The sequence below is a fragment of the Trypanosoma melophagium genome (assembly GCF_022059095.1).
Source record: "Trypanosoma melophagium isolate St. Kilda chromosome Unknown ctg2segment0, whole genome shotgun sequence".
In the NCBI taxonomy this organism is placed as follows: domain Eukaryota; phylum Euglenozoa; class Kinetoplastea; order Trypanosomatida; family Trypanosomatidae; genus Trypanosoma; species Trypanosoma melophagium.
In genome coordinates this window covers 488,475-505,303 of record NW_027125149.1, presented here as the reverse complement: position 1 = coordinate 505,303, position 16,829 = coordinate 488,475, and the positions used below count along the sequence as shown (strand labels likewise).

Here is a 16,829-nt window from a genome sequence, read left to right as displayed (position 1 = left end):
GTTGTTGTTTTTTTTTTTTCTGTCGTGGTTACTCTGCTTTGCTTTGCTTTCTTTTTTTTTTGTTATTATTGATCTTCTTCTGGTTGCTGTTTGTTACTTGAAAAAGAAAAAAAGAAAAATATCAATTTTCTAGAGTTGTTTCTTTTTTTCTTTTCGTTTCGGACGTTTTTGCCAATAAATGAATAACTGGGGAGTGTTTGTAATGGAGATCACGACGCGATTTGAAAAAATAAAAGGTGTGTTTTTTGTTCTTTTTTGAACCTTCTGTCTCTTTCTGTCTCCTTCTGGAATTCATTCTTTGGGCTCAAACAAAACAATAAAAAAGAAAAAAAAGAGTTGGAACTTACGGACTTGTGTGTAATGCATCATCATGTTCACATTGTCTAGTTTTATTCGATATCAACTTCAAGCACCGCTATTATTATCCCCACTATGTGATTACGCCTTGAAGAACATCGATATCGATCAATTAGAGGCCTCTCTTCGATGCCTCACATTACCTGGAAGTCTACATAGTTCTAGTAAACTTAAAGAAGTATTGGATGATCTCATTCAGTGTAGTGATACTCGAAAGGTGCGTCTGTGTAAAGATCTCTGTCGTCTGGCACACACCGCAGGACATTATACACGATGTGCGGAATTATTTTTCAGCTGTCGTAAACTATCTCCATTAGTATTAAATGATATTGTTGTGGATGCCGCCGCATTAACGTTGAGACCAGAGTATCTGCAGAAGTGTTTATCTTGTATGGATAGTGGTACAACTCTCACGGAAGGTCCGTCATCGTATGGGACACTTCTGGCATTACGCATTTACTGGCATAGTACAAGGTGTTTTGTGGAGTATGAACATCTTCCTTTACGTGGGAATAATGTAAGAGGTGAAGTTGTACTTAATGGAGTAGAAGTAGAGGCGGAGGAGCGAGAAACAATCCTCACAGAATATCGTGATATTTCGCTAGAAGCCTTTCGTTTACTTCATCTTCCAGGTGATGTTTTATTTGATTCTTGGTGGTCTAAAACAAAACGTTTGGTCTTGTATCATGAAATAGATAAGGGTGAAGCTGCTGTTTATGAACAATTCTTTTTCCATTGTGAACGTAATATGGGTAATAAAAAACCTGTATGGTTCTCTCCACAGTGTTTAGTAAGTATGATGCGCTCTTGTGTAAAGGCTGAAGAATGGGATATTTCTAACCGTTATGTTGAACTCGCCATTTCTTATCTTACTTCAGGAGATTATACATTAGATGATGGACTTTTACAGCAGTGTTTTATATTCTTTCATATTTCAATGCAAAGCCAAAGAGGTGCGATACTTATTAGGCAAATTCGAAATCGTTTCCCATCTTATGTTCCCACAGTATCTGTAGTCCAGAGTATTGCAAAATTAGCAGGAGATGTAAGTGATGAAGAGTTGGCAATATGGTGTTTACAGAGTCTTTTGAATGAATGTCAAGTAATTCCTCCTTCTTCAGATGATATTTTTATATCGCTTAAAGCCCTTGCGAAGTGTCGAGCAAAGAATTTTAGGAAACTTTTAGACGCACTTGGGGAATCAGGAGTCATTAAACTTACAAAAGAACAATGGCTTTATTTGGAATTAGTATATAGTCGTCGTAGTCTATGTTGGGAAGAAGAAGAAGTTAGTAAACGAATAGAAGCAGCATATGTTAATAATGTAACAGGAGATCTCATTCATTTTGGATTCTCTCTCAGAAATGCTGGTTTACTACTTCGAATTTTACAAGAAGTAGAGCATGCTGGTTTTATGAACTATTACAGAAGGTTTAAAAGAGAGTTTAATGGCCATGCCATGTTAGAACAGATAAAAGCGGAATGGTTAGTGATTGCTTTAAAGTGGGCTTCTACTCAACCAATGCTAGACCGCAATGACTATGAGTCTCTCGTAAAAGAGGCACACAGTTTTATTGATGATGAAACAAAAGATTCAACTCCCGTTTTAATTAACCGATCGCTTAGGTTAAAGATACGTAGACGTTTAACTGTTATTGAACAATTATGGGGAAAAACTAAATATGATAACACTACGGCATTACCGTTAAGTGGTGATACTTCTCTAGTACCCTTTGTGAAACAACGTTATTGCTTCTCTAAACCGTATTTACCAAAGATGGTAAGTGAAAGTGAAAGAATTCCATCCAATCATGTAAAGGGACATTGGCGAGCCTCTGATATCCTTGCCTCTCTCGCCCAACGTGAGTGGAACAAAGTTATTCAAAGCGGAAATTGATGAATTTAACAATATTGAGATTGGTACACATGGTTTCTATTATTATTTATTTATTTATTTATTTATTTATTTATTTATTTATTTATTTTTATCGTTTTAAGTAGTTATTTTTATTTGTTTGTATTTCGTTTTTATATATATTTAAAAAAAAAAACCTTTATTGCACTTTCTAATGTGAATATGAATTTTTTTTTCAGTTAAAGAAGAGGAAGTACCTTGGTGTGATATCTCTTTTGCTTTAACTCTCTTTTTTATTTCCTTTTCTTTTATAAAAGTCATTCATGGGATCTCCTCAAAGCAAATTACCAACCACGAGTCTTGATGTGGTGTTAAAAAAACGTCCTCTTCTAACACCGGGAGATATTTCTTCTTTGTATATTGTTTCACATCAAATATACGCACTTCTCGCATTACATGTGTATGGGCATCCAAATACACCACCACTTCCCTCCGCTTGGACGGTTCTCTTAACTGCGAAGGAGTTAAATTTAGATAAGGAGGGATACTACGCAGTGGCGTATATAAATAAAGAATTCCGTCACTGCATTATTGCCCAGCGTGGTACAACGAACGCATTAGGGATGCGAACAGGGGTTTGGACCTACTTTGATGAAAGAACGATACAATTCAGTTTGGCACAACAATTTTCAAAACAAGTTCGTTCTTACTTAAGTGTCACTCTAGGAGAAACACCGGAGTGGTTTGTGAGTTATACTGGCCACAGTCTCGGTGCTGTTCTTGCGGCTTGTAGGGCGGTGGAGGAGCAGACGTATGCGATTACGTTTGAATCGCCAGGGTGTAGAAAGTTTATTGAAAAAACAATGTCCCCTTTAAAGGCAGAAGATGCGGATATTATCACCTATCTTCGAACGCCTAATCCAATAAATACCCTTCGTCCTCATTGTGGATATATTGTAGAAATACCGTATGAGGCTGGAGAAAAAAATCCATTGCAACCACAAGTTGTGTCTACTTCAATGCTTCGTTTACCTTCTATTCCTACGCCGCAAGAGTTTATACGTGGTAAATTACCACGTGTTGTAGGAATTCCAGATATTCAACTATATGTTGGAAAGATTGAACCACTTCTTCGTGAAATGCTAGAAGATACACAGCAAGTTCATGCTATGATTGGGATTCTTAACCATTTTAAAGAAAGTGATGAACCTCCTAATGAGGCAGTTGTATTGCGTTGGCCATCAAATATAATGCAGTTTTTAGAATATTATAACGCAAAGAAAGCTCTAGAAGATCCTCTAAATCAACAAGTAAATATTAGTGCCGCATATGAATCTTTAGTTAGAGATCTCTATCTTACAGCTGAGCGTCCACACAATAGTTTACCTCTTCGTTTTTTAAATAAACATTCAGTTAAACTGCTTCGATTGTGGTCCCGAGATGACTCTGTTTTATTGGGAAAACTTCCATTAACTTTAATTGACCGAAAAGTGTTAAATAATACAACTATTGAAGATGGATGTATGTGTACTTCTGTCCTCTCTGCTTTTCAGACGAAGCAGTACCTCTCAATTCTTGTATTTAGACCCTCAATACGAAAAGTACTTGATCAATTAGTATTCGATCCTCTTTTGGGGAACGGAAGTAAACTGTGAATGGAAAGAAGGACTTGGATTATAATATTTGCCTATTGTTTGAATGCATTTTTTTTTTTTTTTAGAGAGAAACAATTTTGATTAATTGTAATGTAATTTAGGAGGTATTACTAGTACTATTACGCCCTACCTTCTTTCTGTGGTTAGGGAAATTGTTTCTTTTTTTCTCTTTTGTGCATACCTCCTTGTTCCTGTTCTTGTTTTTTTTTCTCTCTTTAGCTTAATGGTTGAACGATAAAAGTAATTGATACGGAAGGAATAATATTATTAAGATTGGTTGATTAATTTGGCTATCATGAACGGTACCGACATTTCAAGCCTTGTGGAGTTGTTAGACAAGAATAAAGGTTTTAAGCGTCCAGATGGACAGACCATTGGATATAGTTTACAGGAAGTGGATTCCAGAGAAATTCCTTCTTCTTGTGTCACCAATACTGTGCAGGCAAATCCAATTAGCGTTACATTACCTCCAATGGTAGTGGATCAACAGTTAGGTCTTCCTATTCCTTCAGATACGCGTGAGGCTAAAAAACTGCAAATGAAAAAACGACAGGTTTTAATACCTAAAGGTTACGCTATTTGGACTAAAGAGGAAATTGCTGCTGCAGTTAGTTCACATAATGACGCTGCACGAAAACCACTGGAAGGTGCAGAAGAACCTGAATACACCATCTTATATCAGGAAAATATAACTGCAGAAGATGTTTACCTCGGTATAGACGTTAATAAATCTGATTCATCTTCTCTCCTCGTAAAAATTGTCATGCCGAAACAAGACAAGATTACTGATATTGCTATAGAAGTTGATTCCTTTGAGTTTTATTTGTCTTCTTCAAAGTATTACTTGCGAGCTGCTTTACCCAAAAAAGTAATTTCTGGAAAAGCTGACGCCAAATGGGAGAGTAACACCAAGACACTAAGCGTACGACTTTTGGTGGATGACTCTGAAAGGTTCATCTAGATTTTATCTTTAAATGTATATATATATATATATATATATTTGCTCATTATTTATTTATTTTTGTGAAAAAAAAAGAGAAATGGGATAATATGTCTCTCTCTCTCTTTCTCTCTCTCTTTCTCTCTAATTCTGTGTGAGTGTGCGTCTCTGGGAAAACAAAAAAAAAAGAATGAACCTATTTTTTTGTTGTTGTTTTTCTGATAAATACTTTTGATTTATTTTCTCTCATTGATTTTGTTTCTCTTTTTTTTTTTCTTCACCTACCGAATTATTTTTTATACATGCTTGCGTGTACAAAAACAAAGGGCTCTTCATTTTGTTGTTGTTTAACGAGGGAATGGATTATACAGATATTTACTTGCGTCAGAGGAGGAAAGATCCCTCTTCGGTACAAACACCTTCACAACCTGTTGAAGTTGATAATGCCACTGACCAAAGAGTAGAGTGTATGTTGAAGGGAGCCTTTTCCGTCCAACAACTGGTTGATCGTATAGAAGGACTTTCAATCAGGGTTGATGCTTTTGATGAAAAGATGGTAAACCTTACAAAACTGGTCAAGTTAGCTCAGGGACTTCAGGAAGAAAAGGAGGGTGACCTTCGGCGTCAACAACAGGAATTACGAGCACGTTTAAAACGACAAGAACAAATTACAACAAGACTTCAGGAAGAGCTAGATGGTTTAAAAGAAAAACTTTCTTCTGGAATGCGAGACACCGCAAATGAACTTCGACAAGAAGGTGTAAATGACATGACAAGACTACGAAAGCAAAATGAAGAGCAACTAAATCAGATAAAACTAAATTTTGAAGTTGCTTTAAATTCTATTCGAAAAGATTTTGAACAGCAAGCTATAACTCTACAAAAAGAGGTTTCTACCTCAACTGCATCTCAACTGGAAGGTCATAATAACCTTCGGGAGCAATTTTACCAGGTGGAAAAAACTGTACAAATGCTTGAAGTATCTGCAGCAAGTGAATCATCACGAATAAAGCCTTTAGAAGAAAATATTCAAAAATTATCAGAAACATATAGTACATTGCAACAAAAAATAGATGTTGCTACACATACTATAACATCTTTGGGGGAAGAGCAGACACGTGCTCATGACGCAGTTATAGACGAAATAGAATCTACGAGGCGGTGGGCAACAAGAAATCTTCAGCGGGTCAAACAACATGTGGATACAATTTCTTCAGATGTCGCGCAATTGCAAAATGAGCAAGTTGAGCTATCGGCACGTTTAAATCACGTAAGTTGCCAAGCTGAGGTGGAGTACAAAAAACTTCGAGCGCTTTTGGCGCAAAAAGCGCGGGAAGCAGAGGCTCTTGGCACCATAGTTGGTAAGGAACTTGGAAAGGTTGAAGACATGGCAGAACGACACCAAGTCCTCCGCACTGAGGCCTCAGCCCTCAAAGGCGTGGCGTTCTAGATCCCGCCCCCCTCACCAAAATATATACATATATATGTATATATATAAAGAGAGAGAAAGGGAAACTTTTTTTTACATTCGTCTTCCTTTTATTGTTTTGTCTTTCTTTTCTTTGGTTGCGCTCGTGGTTTTTTCTTTTTTTATTTCTTTGGTCGTGCGCGGCCGCCCTGTCGGCGCAAGGGTTGGGCCAGCGCCCCGCAACGCATGTCAAATATTTTTTTGCTTCCTGTTTTCATCTCTCGTTGTTTGTATATTTATTTATTTATTCATTAAGCAAAAAGAAAAGAAAATGGGAGAGGTGCAGGCCGAACCCTTTGTCCGTGGCGGTGACCGCGCGGTTTCTCGGCGAGGGGCGTCCCCCAAAAAAAGCAAAAAAAAAATAGGCTGAGAAGACCGCATTGTTCATTTATTTATTATTATTTTTTTGCTCATCAGTTCTTCCCGTGGTCACCATACCCAAGTGGTTACGGGGACTGACTCGAAATCAGTTGCGATCTCGCGCGCAGGTTCGAATCCTGCTGGTGACGGTTTTTCCCCTCGTTATTCTCTCCTTCCTTTATTATTTAAAAAAATGTTTTTTTTTTCTAGAATTCTGTCAGGGGCAAGATGGCCGAGTGGTCTAAGGCGGGAGACTCAAGTTCTCTTCTCTTCGGAGGCGTGGGTTCGAACCCCACTCTTGTCACTTTTTCCCTCATCCCACGTTCCAGAAGTTTAAAAAGAAAGAAAAGTATTTTAAAGAATTATCTAAACCTTGCTTTCCCGCTTAATAAATAAAGTAGAAGAAACAAAAGTAATATAATGATTTTCTGTAAGAACCAATCTTTTCCCTGAGAACATGAATGATTCCCAATATTTTTCCTCTACAATTGTTTTACAAATAAATAGGCAGAGCTGACGAAATGGAAGTGCTGAGAAGCCCTTTTAACCCGCTCTTCCCATCGCAAGTTCCACCCCTTTGCTACGTCTAATTTTTGGATGGTTTTCACCTCTAGATATTCCACCCGCTGGATTTTGCTCTGAAGCCAAGTAACGCCAAATAACGCGTATACCGTGCGAACGCAACACTTCTTCTATGGCGCCAGCCTTCGCAACCAACGCCTGCGGACTCGCGTTTCATTTTTGCATAATGTTCATAACCGTTGCGTTACCAACGCGAATATCCAATGGCCCTGCCATATGCATTTTAAAACCGCGTAACGCTAGATGAACGGCAACTGCCTCTGCTTGGGAAATCATGCGAGATGGGCGCTTCCAAGCACCACCAGCGGCCACCAAAACTTCCCCTGAATACTTAAATAATAACGCTCCCAATCCGTACATGGATGCGTCTGTCCCCAGCGTTGCCTTCGATGGCAACTGCTGTGATGGGTGAACCGGCTCGTTTTTTAATAATGTTTTGGGCCTTTTTTGCCCAATGACCCTTGCATTAAGTGATAAATTTGCTGGGCCTTGTGGCCTTATTAAACCCCGATTAAAACGCGACAATCGTCTACGTACAATTTTAAAGAAAAATAATAAGGGAAAAGGGATTCGCCTCTTACCCCTGTCGCGCGAATCATACGCGAAACTGCACCCTCCAATTCTTCAACCGTCGTCTTTTCCTTTGACGGTGCTTCTTGCAACCGCTTCATCGTCTTTTGGCTTCAAGACACGGTATTTTCCTTATGGTTTAAACGCGCCCCGATGCAATCGTATTCCTTTCTGCGCAACTTCCGCTCCACAATCGTGGCTCCACAGCTTTGCGTGTTATGTATGATTTGGCGTCCCTAAGATTGTACCGTTCCGTGTGGACCACTTATTCTGATGTTATCAATCCAAAGGTGTATTTTTAACTCTTTGGGCGCCGCTTACTGCAGCAATACCATTTCCGGATCGCCGGCCAAAACTCTTGTAATGGTATTTAAAATCTCAGGACTACATTTATAGCCCATGGGAACGTGAGTGAACTCAACGAATTCACCTGATTCCGTGCGGCAACGGAAACTTGCTCGCATCTTAACTGGTAAGGCCACCTGGAAAAATGATGTCTTTAAATCAAATAATGTTGCAGCATCGCCATAAACCGCATCCAGATACTTTGAAATATGCGCAAGAGGAACATCGGCCTCATAATCATCCTTGTCATTCTTTCCATTTGGCCAAGCAATAAAACGTATTCTTTGTCCGGAGGGTTTGTCCTCTGCCGCCGTAAACGGGACTACCCAACCTTTAGTTGGATGTGATGAAGCTGTGCATATGATTCATGCTTCTTTCATACGCTTTGCGTCAGCGCTGCTAATTCGTAAATTAGACTCCCGTGACCTGGCGGGTAACTCGGGTTTCTGCATAGTGTTCCACGCCTTGTCCCACCTCCTTCTTGCCTTGTTATTCAAACGCTCTCTAATCCATTTGGCGGGCAATGTTCCCACGTCTATTCGTTGCAACGGTAATTCTTTTTCTTCTCGCGTTGCCGCTCTGTTGCGGTGCGATCGTCGCAGCATATTGTGCCCCTTAAATGGTGCAGAAACAACTTGTTTTACAGGTTCTGGTATGGCCCATTTTTCCAAATCCTTTGCATCAATGAAGTCAGTTGCGCTGACTTGTTTATTGTTACGGCCCAATGGCATAGATATCGCACCGTGCTCTGTGAGAGTTTCTTGAATGTTTTTGGGTAAGGCTCCCCAATCCACTATTATGGGATCTTGTTCTTGATAGTGCGGTGAGAAATTTTGTTTTTGGAGTTTTGCTATTTCTCCCCAAAGGCTGGCTGTCAACCACGTCAGTCTTAAAGCCACTCGATATCTTTCCCTTGTAAGGGTATCGCTTATCATATCCAATTCCCATCTCAACATTGGGCTTGCTTGTTTTATGGGATCTGCAGCCGCTGTCTTTTGGAGGCCTGCCAGAAACATTTGAGTGGGCGTTCTCCCTGATGCCAACATGGTGATCAGAGTGCGCGTGTATCGAATCGTGCTGCTATTTGCCAATTGCAAACTTACAATAAATAGTGGAATGTTTTCTTCCGCCACTTCTAAATTGTGCTGCACCGCGAAATCGATGAATCTTCTTATTATGGATCCCCGTTGTTCCCATGTTGTGCGGGGCCACATGTGTTTTGCGATGCGGTTGGCCTCTGATGCCAGCGCCACGATGTACGGATCTTGGGAAGGTGCGGGTATTATCGTAACATCGCTTATAGATTTTGTCCGTTGGAGAAGTGTTGATGATGGAAAGATTCCTTGCCGTTGGTGTAGTTGTTTGGCATGTTTCTGTATATTTCCTGTTATGATGCCTTCTGTCACCTTTCGGATGTGTGATCGGAAGAAAAACACGGTGCTTCGTGGGCGAATCCTATCCTGAATATCTAACTTTCGTTGGTATCCCATCATCCCTTGGCCCCGGTATTCACTGTTTCCGGGGCCGAATATCGTTTCTTGGTTTAAAAGTCTCTCGTTGCAATTGCACCCGGCACGTAGAGCTATAATGCCCGATGCGACCGCATCTGAAACAGTGTGCCTTGCTGAGTGATGGTGCCGACTGTTTCTTCCTCAATTTCATGGCGACTTGTATGAATGGATCCTCTCTTTTTGCAGAGGCTGAGCAATGGCCTCCTTGATATCCTGCATCTTCACTCCTGGAAAATCCTTTGCTGTCTAAATAACCCTGAGTTGGGTGCATAACTGGCTTCCGAAGCGTACCTGTTGGTTCGACATTCCTTCATTACGAATGGCGTTGGCCCATTGCAAAAAATTATTCCATGCATCATTATAGGCTGGCCCAGGATTTGCTGGCATAGGAAAGATTTTCCGGTATGCCGCCAGCAATTGGGTTATTGAAGTCTGCAGTAAATAATCCATCATTCCTTCAAATGTTCTGATGCGCCCTTCTGGTCTTACATATTCGGTCCAAACCGGTCGGCTTTGTTCCTGCGTTCCCCAGAAAACCTCTCTTGGGCTTTCCTCGTAACCCATCGGTGTCGCCTCCCCGGGCCATTCGTTTTGTGCCTCCTTTGTGGGTGTTTGGGAGTGCCCTTCCTATGTGTGTGTTGGGGTTTCTCCTCGCACCGCCCACGTAATGAAAACACATTTCTTTGCTCCCGCCTTCTCTCTCTGTTGGTGGTGTCACTCACGGCATGACCGCGAGTATATTTCTCTGCCCTTGTGGTGTAGTGTGTTGTGTGGTTTGCTTGAGTGACTGCAGCCTGCGGGGAGGGACTGAGACTGATCCGCTTCGGCTTCACGTAATGGGTTTGTCTTACTTTTTGGGGTGCGTATTGATGCAATGGTTTGATTGGTGTGCAGTCGATATCCTGTTTTTCTTTTTTTCCGTTGCTTTTGTGTTTTCTGTTCCTCTCTGCAGGTGTGTGGCTCAGTGTAGGGTTTTAGTGGATGCCTTAGTGCCTCTCTGGCATGGGCATGTGGGTGAGATGGAAACTCTGTGTTGCTGGACCGCGCCGCTGCGGAGTCTGTGGTTGGTGTGTCTCTGCTGGACGCTGATGTTTGCGGTGCGCTAACTGTCGGCGTGGCGACATCCCCCGCCGCGTGTTTGAGGGGCTGGAGTGAAGGTGCGGTTCCTTCGCGTTGTGTGATTGGGGCCGCACATGGGTGGTTTGCTGGGATTCCCTCTGTTGTGAGTTGCAATCTGGCGAAGCGATGGTGAGGGGCTGGGCGAAGAGAGCATGGAGCCATGTTTGTAGTTTGATTCTGCTCTGACTCTGTGGTGTGTTTGCACTTCTCCTTGTTTATTTCTGTTGTTGTTGATTGGGCTGCAGTTAGCGTGTGCGGCTGTTATGGTTGGTGTGCCGTGCCTCCCCGCCACTTTCTCTTTCTCTCTATCACTGTGTGTTTTTGGGAATGCGATGTGAACCATCGAGGCATTTGCATTGACCACAACGTGATTCTCGGACCTCTTTGCGCCAAGCCACCCAACACAGGCACGGGACTGACATGCCACACTTCTTCCCCTCACACACCGTGGCTCCTTTCTTTCCTCTCTTCCACGCAAACTCGCATCCCGTCCTGTTTTGCGTGGCTCACGCTCAGCGTTCAACTCTTGCATTCGGGGGAAGGGCATTCCAAACGCGAAGGCTCACGGCGGCGTGGGGCACCTATATACAAGCACGCCTGGAGGCTCATCTTGAACGGGATCGCACTCCGAACGCAATCGCGTTGGCCTGGTCGAAATTCCTGTCCGACGACAGTTGCGGCGCGGCATGCACTCCAAACATGCACGTCACACAGCAACACGCCAACACAAAAACACAACCACTTTTTGCGTCCCTCTCCAAACGAGAGAACATGCATGGGCTGGCATGAGCGACATGCTTCGCTTCGGCGGGGCTCGAGGGGCACTTTACGTCCCGAGGCGCTGAACCTTGAGGCCTGAAATATCATGCTCGGGGACTTTGAACTTGAGAGATAGAAAGGAGGTGAGAAGGAGAGGGGAAAGGATGAAACCCGGCAACCAGTCTGCACGAGGCGCGAGCCGCTCGTCGTGGGGCTCGTTGTCGGGTTTCGCCCTTTGCTTTTTTCCCCCACGACGGTGATGAAGCAGACGACGCTGTGGCCTCGACATCGCTGGCGTCTTGGCGGAAAAGACGGGGCGGCGACGGGAGAAGATGTGACCCCACCGCCGTCTTGGAAGGAGGGCGATGGCGCAACCCCTTCCTTCCAACCTCGTCTTGAACATGCAACGCACGCCCCACGTCCCTCCAGGATTGTAGCTGAACACTGGCGATGGGGTGCGCGGCGTGCAAGGGGAACCCCCTAAAGAAGAGAACCGCCTTACAACGAGGACTGCCACGCACAGAAAACGGCAATCACCACACGAGCACCTTCCCCCATTAGGATTTGGAAACTGGGACGGCCAGAAACGCTAAACAAATCCACGTTCTGCCACCCACAAAATCCATAGCAACCTCTTCGGAAGTTCCCGCTCTGATTGCGAAGGGAAAAAAAACAAAAGAGGCGAAGGGATTCGTCAAAGCACATGCCTGGGGAAAAACCGAGGCCACTGGGGGGATCGAACCCCCGACCTCCGTCTTACTAGGACGGCGCTCTGCCATTGAGCTAAGCGGCCACGGCGGATCATGGCCTATGATAATAATAAAGATATATATATATATTTATTTATAGATAGACAGATATCAGATAAAAACGCACATCAAAAAACTTTTTTTTAAATAATAAAGGAAGGAGAGAATAACGAGGGGAAAAACCGTCACCAGCAGGATTCGAACCTGCGCGCGAGATCGCAACTGATTTCTAGTCAGTCCCCGTAACCACTTGGGTATGGTGACCACGCTTTGCGTTCTAATAGTAAAGATAAATAAATTAAAAGGAAAAATATATGTATGCATTTTTGGGGGGGAGACCGCTGGCCTCGTTTCGGTCGCCTTTTTCTTTGGGGAGGCGGGAGGCGTTTCTGAAGTCTGGCGGGGTCGGGGTAAGGAGCGGGATTTTTTTTTCCCCATTTCGCAGCCGCCGCGAAAAGGGAACGGGCGGCCTCCTTCCTTCTTTGCTCCCTATCTCTCTCTCTCTTTTTGTTTTCTTTCTTTTTTCCCCGAGCGGTGGGTCGGATGCGTCTGGGAGGTGGGGGTGGAAGAATTTTCTCTTGGCGTCTTGGCGTTTCTCTTTCATTGTATTGCTGTGCTCTCTTTGGTTTTTTGTTTAATTTGTCTGTGTTGTTTTTTTTTTTTTTACTTGTAGTTGTTTCTGTTTTTTTTTTTCTTTGTTTTTTCGTAATTTCGTTCTTTTTATTATTTGCACTTCGTTCTTCACCTACTTCCTCTTCCCCCCCCCCCCCCCTGATCCTTTTTGAAGGAAAAGTAACTGCTACAAGTTCAATTATAGTAATTATGGTATATTATTATCATCATTATTATTTATTCTTCTTCTTATAATAACAGCTACAAAAGCAATATAATTTACTTTGTAATCGCAAATTTTTACCCAATTCCAAATACCATTTGATGATTTCTTGATTTATTTGCGATAATTAAGGTTTTGACTTTTTTTTAGTTTTTATTTTCTTCTTATTATTTTCCTTTTAATTATGGTGACTTACTTAAATCCTTTTTTTTTTCCTTTTCATTATTATTTTTTTTTCTAATTTATTCTACTCTCACTTAGAAAGAAGAAAACATTTTTTAATCATGCGTTGCAATCTCCTTCTTCGAGGAAAGAGGATTAATGTTTGTGTTATAGGTGGTGGTCCAGCAGGTATAGCTACTGCGTTAAGAGCAGTGGATTATAAAAAAAAAGCTTGTATTATCGAATCAGCGCAAATTGGAGGTGCAGATCTTTGGAATGGAGCTCTACAGTCAAAAACGCTTTGGGAGATGTCTAAATTTGTTCGTTTAATGAATGGACAAACAGCTAATCGGTTTATGAAATCGAGACGGCCTCTTCCTAATATTGAATTTTCTAATATTCAAAGGGCAATAAATTTTGCTGCAGAATTTCGTCAAAAACAAATTCTTCATCAATTAAAAACGGTAGATATAGATGTTATTCCAGGTTATGGGGTATTTACATCTCCTAATACTGTTGAAGTTCGTTTAAATAATGGAGGCACTGAAGTAATAGAAGCTGATTATTTTGTTTTAGCATGTGGAGCTAAACCTAGAAAACATGCTACTGTAATTGGAGATGGTAAAGTGGTTTTTACTTCTGATGATATTATGTCTCAACCTTTTCCAAAAAGTATAGTTATTATTGGTGCAGGTGTAATTGGATGTGAATTTGCTTCAATATTTGCTAATTTTGGTATGACAAAAGTGAATATAATTGAAAAAACTAATCGTATATTACCAATGGAAGATGATGATGTAGCTATGTTTGTTCAAAAACTTCTTGAAATGAAAAATGTAACTTTTCATCATCATTCAGCTTTGGAAAGCAATAAAGTTGAAGATGGAAAATTTCATTACACTTTACGTAATCTTAAAGACAATAAACTTACAAACTGTGTGGTAGATAATGCTTTAGTTTCTATAGGAAGAGAACCAAATTTATCAGGAATAGGATTAGAAAAAATAGGTATTGAAATTAAACAAGGTAGATTACAAAGGGATCAATTTAATCGTGTTAAACCTTTTAAACATATTTACGCTTGTGGAGATGTTTCTACAAAGTTTGCACTAGTTAATGTGGGAGAATTGGAAGGTCGTTTGTCTATCGAACATATGTATCGTCCTCATCCTGAAGGTGAATTTGTACAACGCTTAGATAACTTATCAACTATAATGTTTCTTGATCAAGAAGTTGCTGCTGTTGGCTTAAATGAACAACAATGTCGTAAGCAAAATATTGCCTACAAAATGTCTCGTTATGGGTATGAATTTGTAGCTCGTGCTGTAGCTATGGGTAATACAAGAGGTTTTGTGAAATTAATAGTGACAAATGATCATAAAATGCAAGTTCTTGGGGTAAGAGCTATTGGTCCACATGCAAGTAGTGTTGTTGAATTGGCATCATTGGCTATTCATAATCGAGAATCCATATATAATTTAAGTGAATTACGCACGGCTTACCCTGCTGTAACACAGGGATTTCAAGAATGTGTAAATATGCTTCTTGGAACTTCAACGTTGAAGCCCAATGTATTTCCTCAACTTATTCTTGAAGAATGGTATCCTCCAAATTTTGATCGTGGAAGAGCATATCAATAAAATTAATATATATATATATATATATATATATATATATATTTCTATTTTTCTGCTCTTTTTTTTTTTTGTTTTGCAAAACTTGACTGTTCAGGCAAGGTGACTTTTTTTTCTCTCCGTGTGACTCTTTTTTTATCAGAAGTTTTTTTTTGTTTACGTAATAGTATGCAAGGTATAAAAACTATATATATATATATATATGTTGCATTGGATTTTGAGCATTCTTGATGTTTTTCTGGTGTGATATTCTTTATCTTCTTGTTTTATTATTTATTTATTTATTTTCTATGTAGGTAGAAGTATATACGTAAAAACATACATAAATATTTACGTACTTATATATTACTTATCTAATAACCTAAAACATTTTTTTTGTAAAGGAGGGAATTAAATCTAAAAAAAAAGTAAAAAATAAAAACGAAAAGGTCAAACGTAAAGGAAAAAAAAATAGATTATGAACACCCAAGAAGGGGCATCTGTTCTTTCACAGGAAATTAATATAACAGAGGATGATATTAACAGGGTTCTTGATGTTCCTATACGTACTCATGTGCGCATGAGAGGTATTCAAAAAATCCATCCTCGTGTTATTAGTAGAGATCTTGAAGCTATTAAGCGTTCAGAAACTATAGCCGAAATTACTAACAATATGAATGAAGCCAGAGCAAGATGGACTCGTATGGGATTTTTTCGATCGGTAAATTTTAATTTAGAGCCCACTTTTGATGGAGAAGCTAATGATATTTGTGTTCATATAGACGTTGAAGAATCTAGACCAACAAAGTCTATTGGTGTTTTTACAACAGAAACTATAGTTCCTGAAATTACTTTTTCATTGGAAAATATTCTTGGAGGTAGGTATTCGTTAACGGGAAATTATGTTCCTCCAACATCGAGAACTCATGCTATTTCTTTCTCTCTTCGCTCTAATGTTCCATTTTTGGGACAAACAGGTGAATATTATATTGGAGAGCGAAGTGAAAAGAAAACTTTTCATCCAGCAAGTAGTGAAAAAATAGAAGAAATCCGAGCAAGTTCAAAAAATGAAAAACAAGAATTTTCCTCGGAACTTTCTATTGGTTTTCAACGAAGATTATTAGTATCAAAAGAAAAAAGAAAATTAAGTAACGATCTTCTTGATGATTTTAAGAGAACATTAAAAGGCTACATTAGACATGATTTAGCCCTTTCAAATACAGAGTATCACGCTAATCCATATTTGTGTAATATGTACCCTTTACCAATTAGTGGAGGTCAACTAAGTCTAAAAAATGAATTTGCTGGTGGACCTCTTGGAGGACAGTTTACTTTTTTAAAATCAGAATTACAAACAGCAAAATATTGGCCACTAGGTCCTTTTTTTAGTTTGCAATGGAACCTTAAGTTAGCTGGAATATGGTCATACAATCAGGGCAGAATTCCATTAAATGATAGACTTTTCCTTTCATCTTGTCATGTTCGTGGTTTTAAAAGTATTGGTCCTTCTACTGTTGAAAATATTAAAAAGGAAGGGGGTCGTTTTGCAGCTACAGGTGGTAATGCACTTTGGGCAACATCAATAAGTATTAACTTTCCCTTTCTATTTTTCCCCAATAACGGTATGGCTGCTATGCATCTCTTTGCTAACATAGGTAATTTAAAAATGGTAAAATCTCACTCAGAACTCATGGATATTGGTGAATGGCTACGTACATCTGCTGCTTCTACGGGTTTAGGTATAGTAGTGACGAGAATTCCATTGTTTGGTGTAGCACCAAACGGGCGTCTTGAACTGAATTTTTCAGTTCCTCTTGGAATAGATAAAAGTGGTAATCTTAGGTTCCAAAATGGTAACAAGAATCTATTTGATCGAATTAAGTTTGGACTGACATGGTCATCAGCTTTTTCAATCTAGACAGTCAAGTTTTTGTTTTTTTTTTTTTTGT

The 16,829-nt window shown here is 40.2% G+C and overlaps 10 protein-coding genes across 10 annotated transcripts; 7 read left to right on the top strand and 3 right to left on the bottom strand.

Annotated features, from left to right (window-relative positions):
- Nucleotides 1–370: 370 nt before the first annotated feature.
- LSM04_007912 (uncharacterized protein) lies at nucleotides 371–2,254 on the top strand (the record flags this gene model as incomplete). Its single annotated transcript, XM_067336215.1, has 1 exon — nucleotides 371–2,254. The coding sequence occupies one exon, from the start codon at nucleotides 371–373 to the stop codon at nucleotides 2,252–2,254; it is 1,884 nt and encodes a 627-aa protein (XP_067192717.1).
- A 281-nt stretch (nucleotides 2,255–2,535) lies between these two features.
- LSM04_008646 (uncharacterized protein) lies at nucleotides 2,536–3,867 on the top strand (the record flags this gene model as incomplete). The annotated part of the gene is made up of 1 exon (XM_067336214.1): nucleotides 2,536–3,867. The coding sequence occupies one exon, from the start codon at nucleotides 2,536–2,538 to the stop codon at nucleotides 3,865–3,867; it is 1,332 nt and encodes a 443-aa protein (XP_067192755.1).
- A 295-nt stretch (nucleotides 3,868–4,162) lies between these two features.
- On the top strand, nucleotides 4,163–4,828 carry LSM04_000021 (PIH1D1/2/3; the record flags this gene model as incomplete). The annotated part of the gene is made up of 1 exon (XM_067336213.1): nucleotides 4,163–4,828. One exon carries the CDS (start codon nucleotides 4,163–4,165, stop codon nucleotides 4,826–4,828), a length of 666 nt encoding a protein of 221 aa, XP_067192270.1.
- Nucleotides 4,829–5,165: 337 nt separating this feature from the next.
- On the top strand, nucleotides 5,166–6,257 carry LSM04_006860 (uncharacterized protein; the record flags this gene model as incomplete). Its single annotated transcript, XM_067336212.1, has 1 exon — nucleotides 5,166–6,257. One exon carries the CDS (start codon nucleotides 5,166–5,168, stop codon nucleotides 6,255–6,257), a length of 1,092 nt encoding a protein of 363 aa, XP_067192664.1.
- A 2,515-nt stretch (nucleotides 6,258–8,772) lies between these two features.
- Nucleotides 8,773–9,625, bottom strand: LSM04_003555 (uncharacterized protein; the record flags this gene model as incomplete). The annotated part of the gene is made up of 2 exons (XM_067336211.1): nucleotides 8,773–8,880; nucleotides 8,927–9,625. The coding sequence occupies 2 exons, from the start codon at nucleotides 9,623–9,625 to the stop codon at nucleotides 8,773–8,775; spliced, it is 807 nt and encodes a 268-aa protein (XP_067192484.1).
- A 264-nt stretch (nucleotides 9,626–9,889) lies between these two features.
- LSM04_001910 (uncharacterized protein) lies at nucleotides 9,890–10,924 on the bottom strand (the record flags this gene model as incomplete). Its single annotated transcript, XM_067336210.1, has 2 exons — nucleotides 9,890–10,190; nucleotides 10,452–10,924. The coding sequence occupies 2 exons, from the start codon at nucleotides 10,922–10,924 to the stop codon at nucleotides 9,890–9,892; spliced, it is 774 nt and encodes a 257-aa protein (XP_067192395.1).
- Nucleotides 10,925–11,281: 357 nt separating this feature from the next.
- Nucleotides 11,282–11,629, bottom strand: LSM04_004978 (uncharacterized protein; the record flags this gene model as incomplete). Its single annotated transcript, XM_067336209.1, has 1 exon — nucleotides 11,282–11,629. The coding sequence occupies one exon, from the start codon at nucleotides 11,627–11,629 to the stop codon at nucleotides 11,282–11,284; it is 348 nt and encodes a 115-aa protein (XP_067192562.1).
- A 151-nt stretch (nucleotides 11,630–11,780) lies between these two features.
- Nucleotides 11,781–12,005, top strand: LSM04_006850 (uncharacterized protein; the record flags this gene model as incomplete). The annotated part of the gene is made up of 1 exon (XM_067336208.1): nucleotides 11,781–12,005. The coding sequence occupies one exon, from the start codon at nucleotides 11,781–11,783 to the stop codon at nucleotides 12,003–12,005; it is 225 nt and encodes a 74-aa protein (XP_067192662.1).
- Nucleotides 12,006–13,389: 1,384 nt separating this feature from the next.
- On the top strand, nucleotides 13,390–14,907 carry LSM04_003087 (FAD/NAD(P)-binding domain; the record flags this gene model as incomplete). The annotated part of the gene is made up of 1 exon (XM_067336207.1): nucleotides 13,390–14,907. The coding sequence occupies one exon, from the start codon at nucleotides 13,390–13,392 to the stop codon at nucleotides 14,905–14,907; it is 1,518 nt and encodes a 505-aa protein (XP_067192450.1).
- A 451-nt stretch (nucleotides 14,908–15,358) lies between these two features.
- On the top strand, nucleotides 15,359–16,798 carry LSM04_007771 (Bacterial surface antigen (D15); the record flags this gene model as incomplete). The annotated part of the gene is made up of 1 exon (XM_067336206.1): nucleotides 15,359–16,798. The coding sequence occupies one exon, from the start codon at nucleotides 15,359–15,361 to the stop codon at nucleotides 16,796–16,798; it is 1,440 nt and encodes a 479-aa protein (XP_067192707.1).
- Between the last annotated feature and the right edge of the window lie 31 nt (nucleotides 16,799–16,829).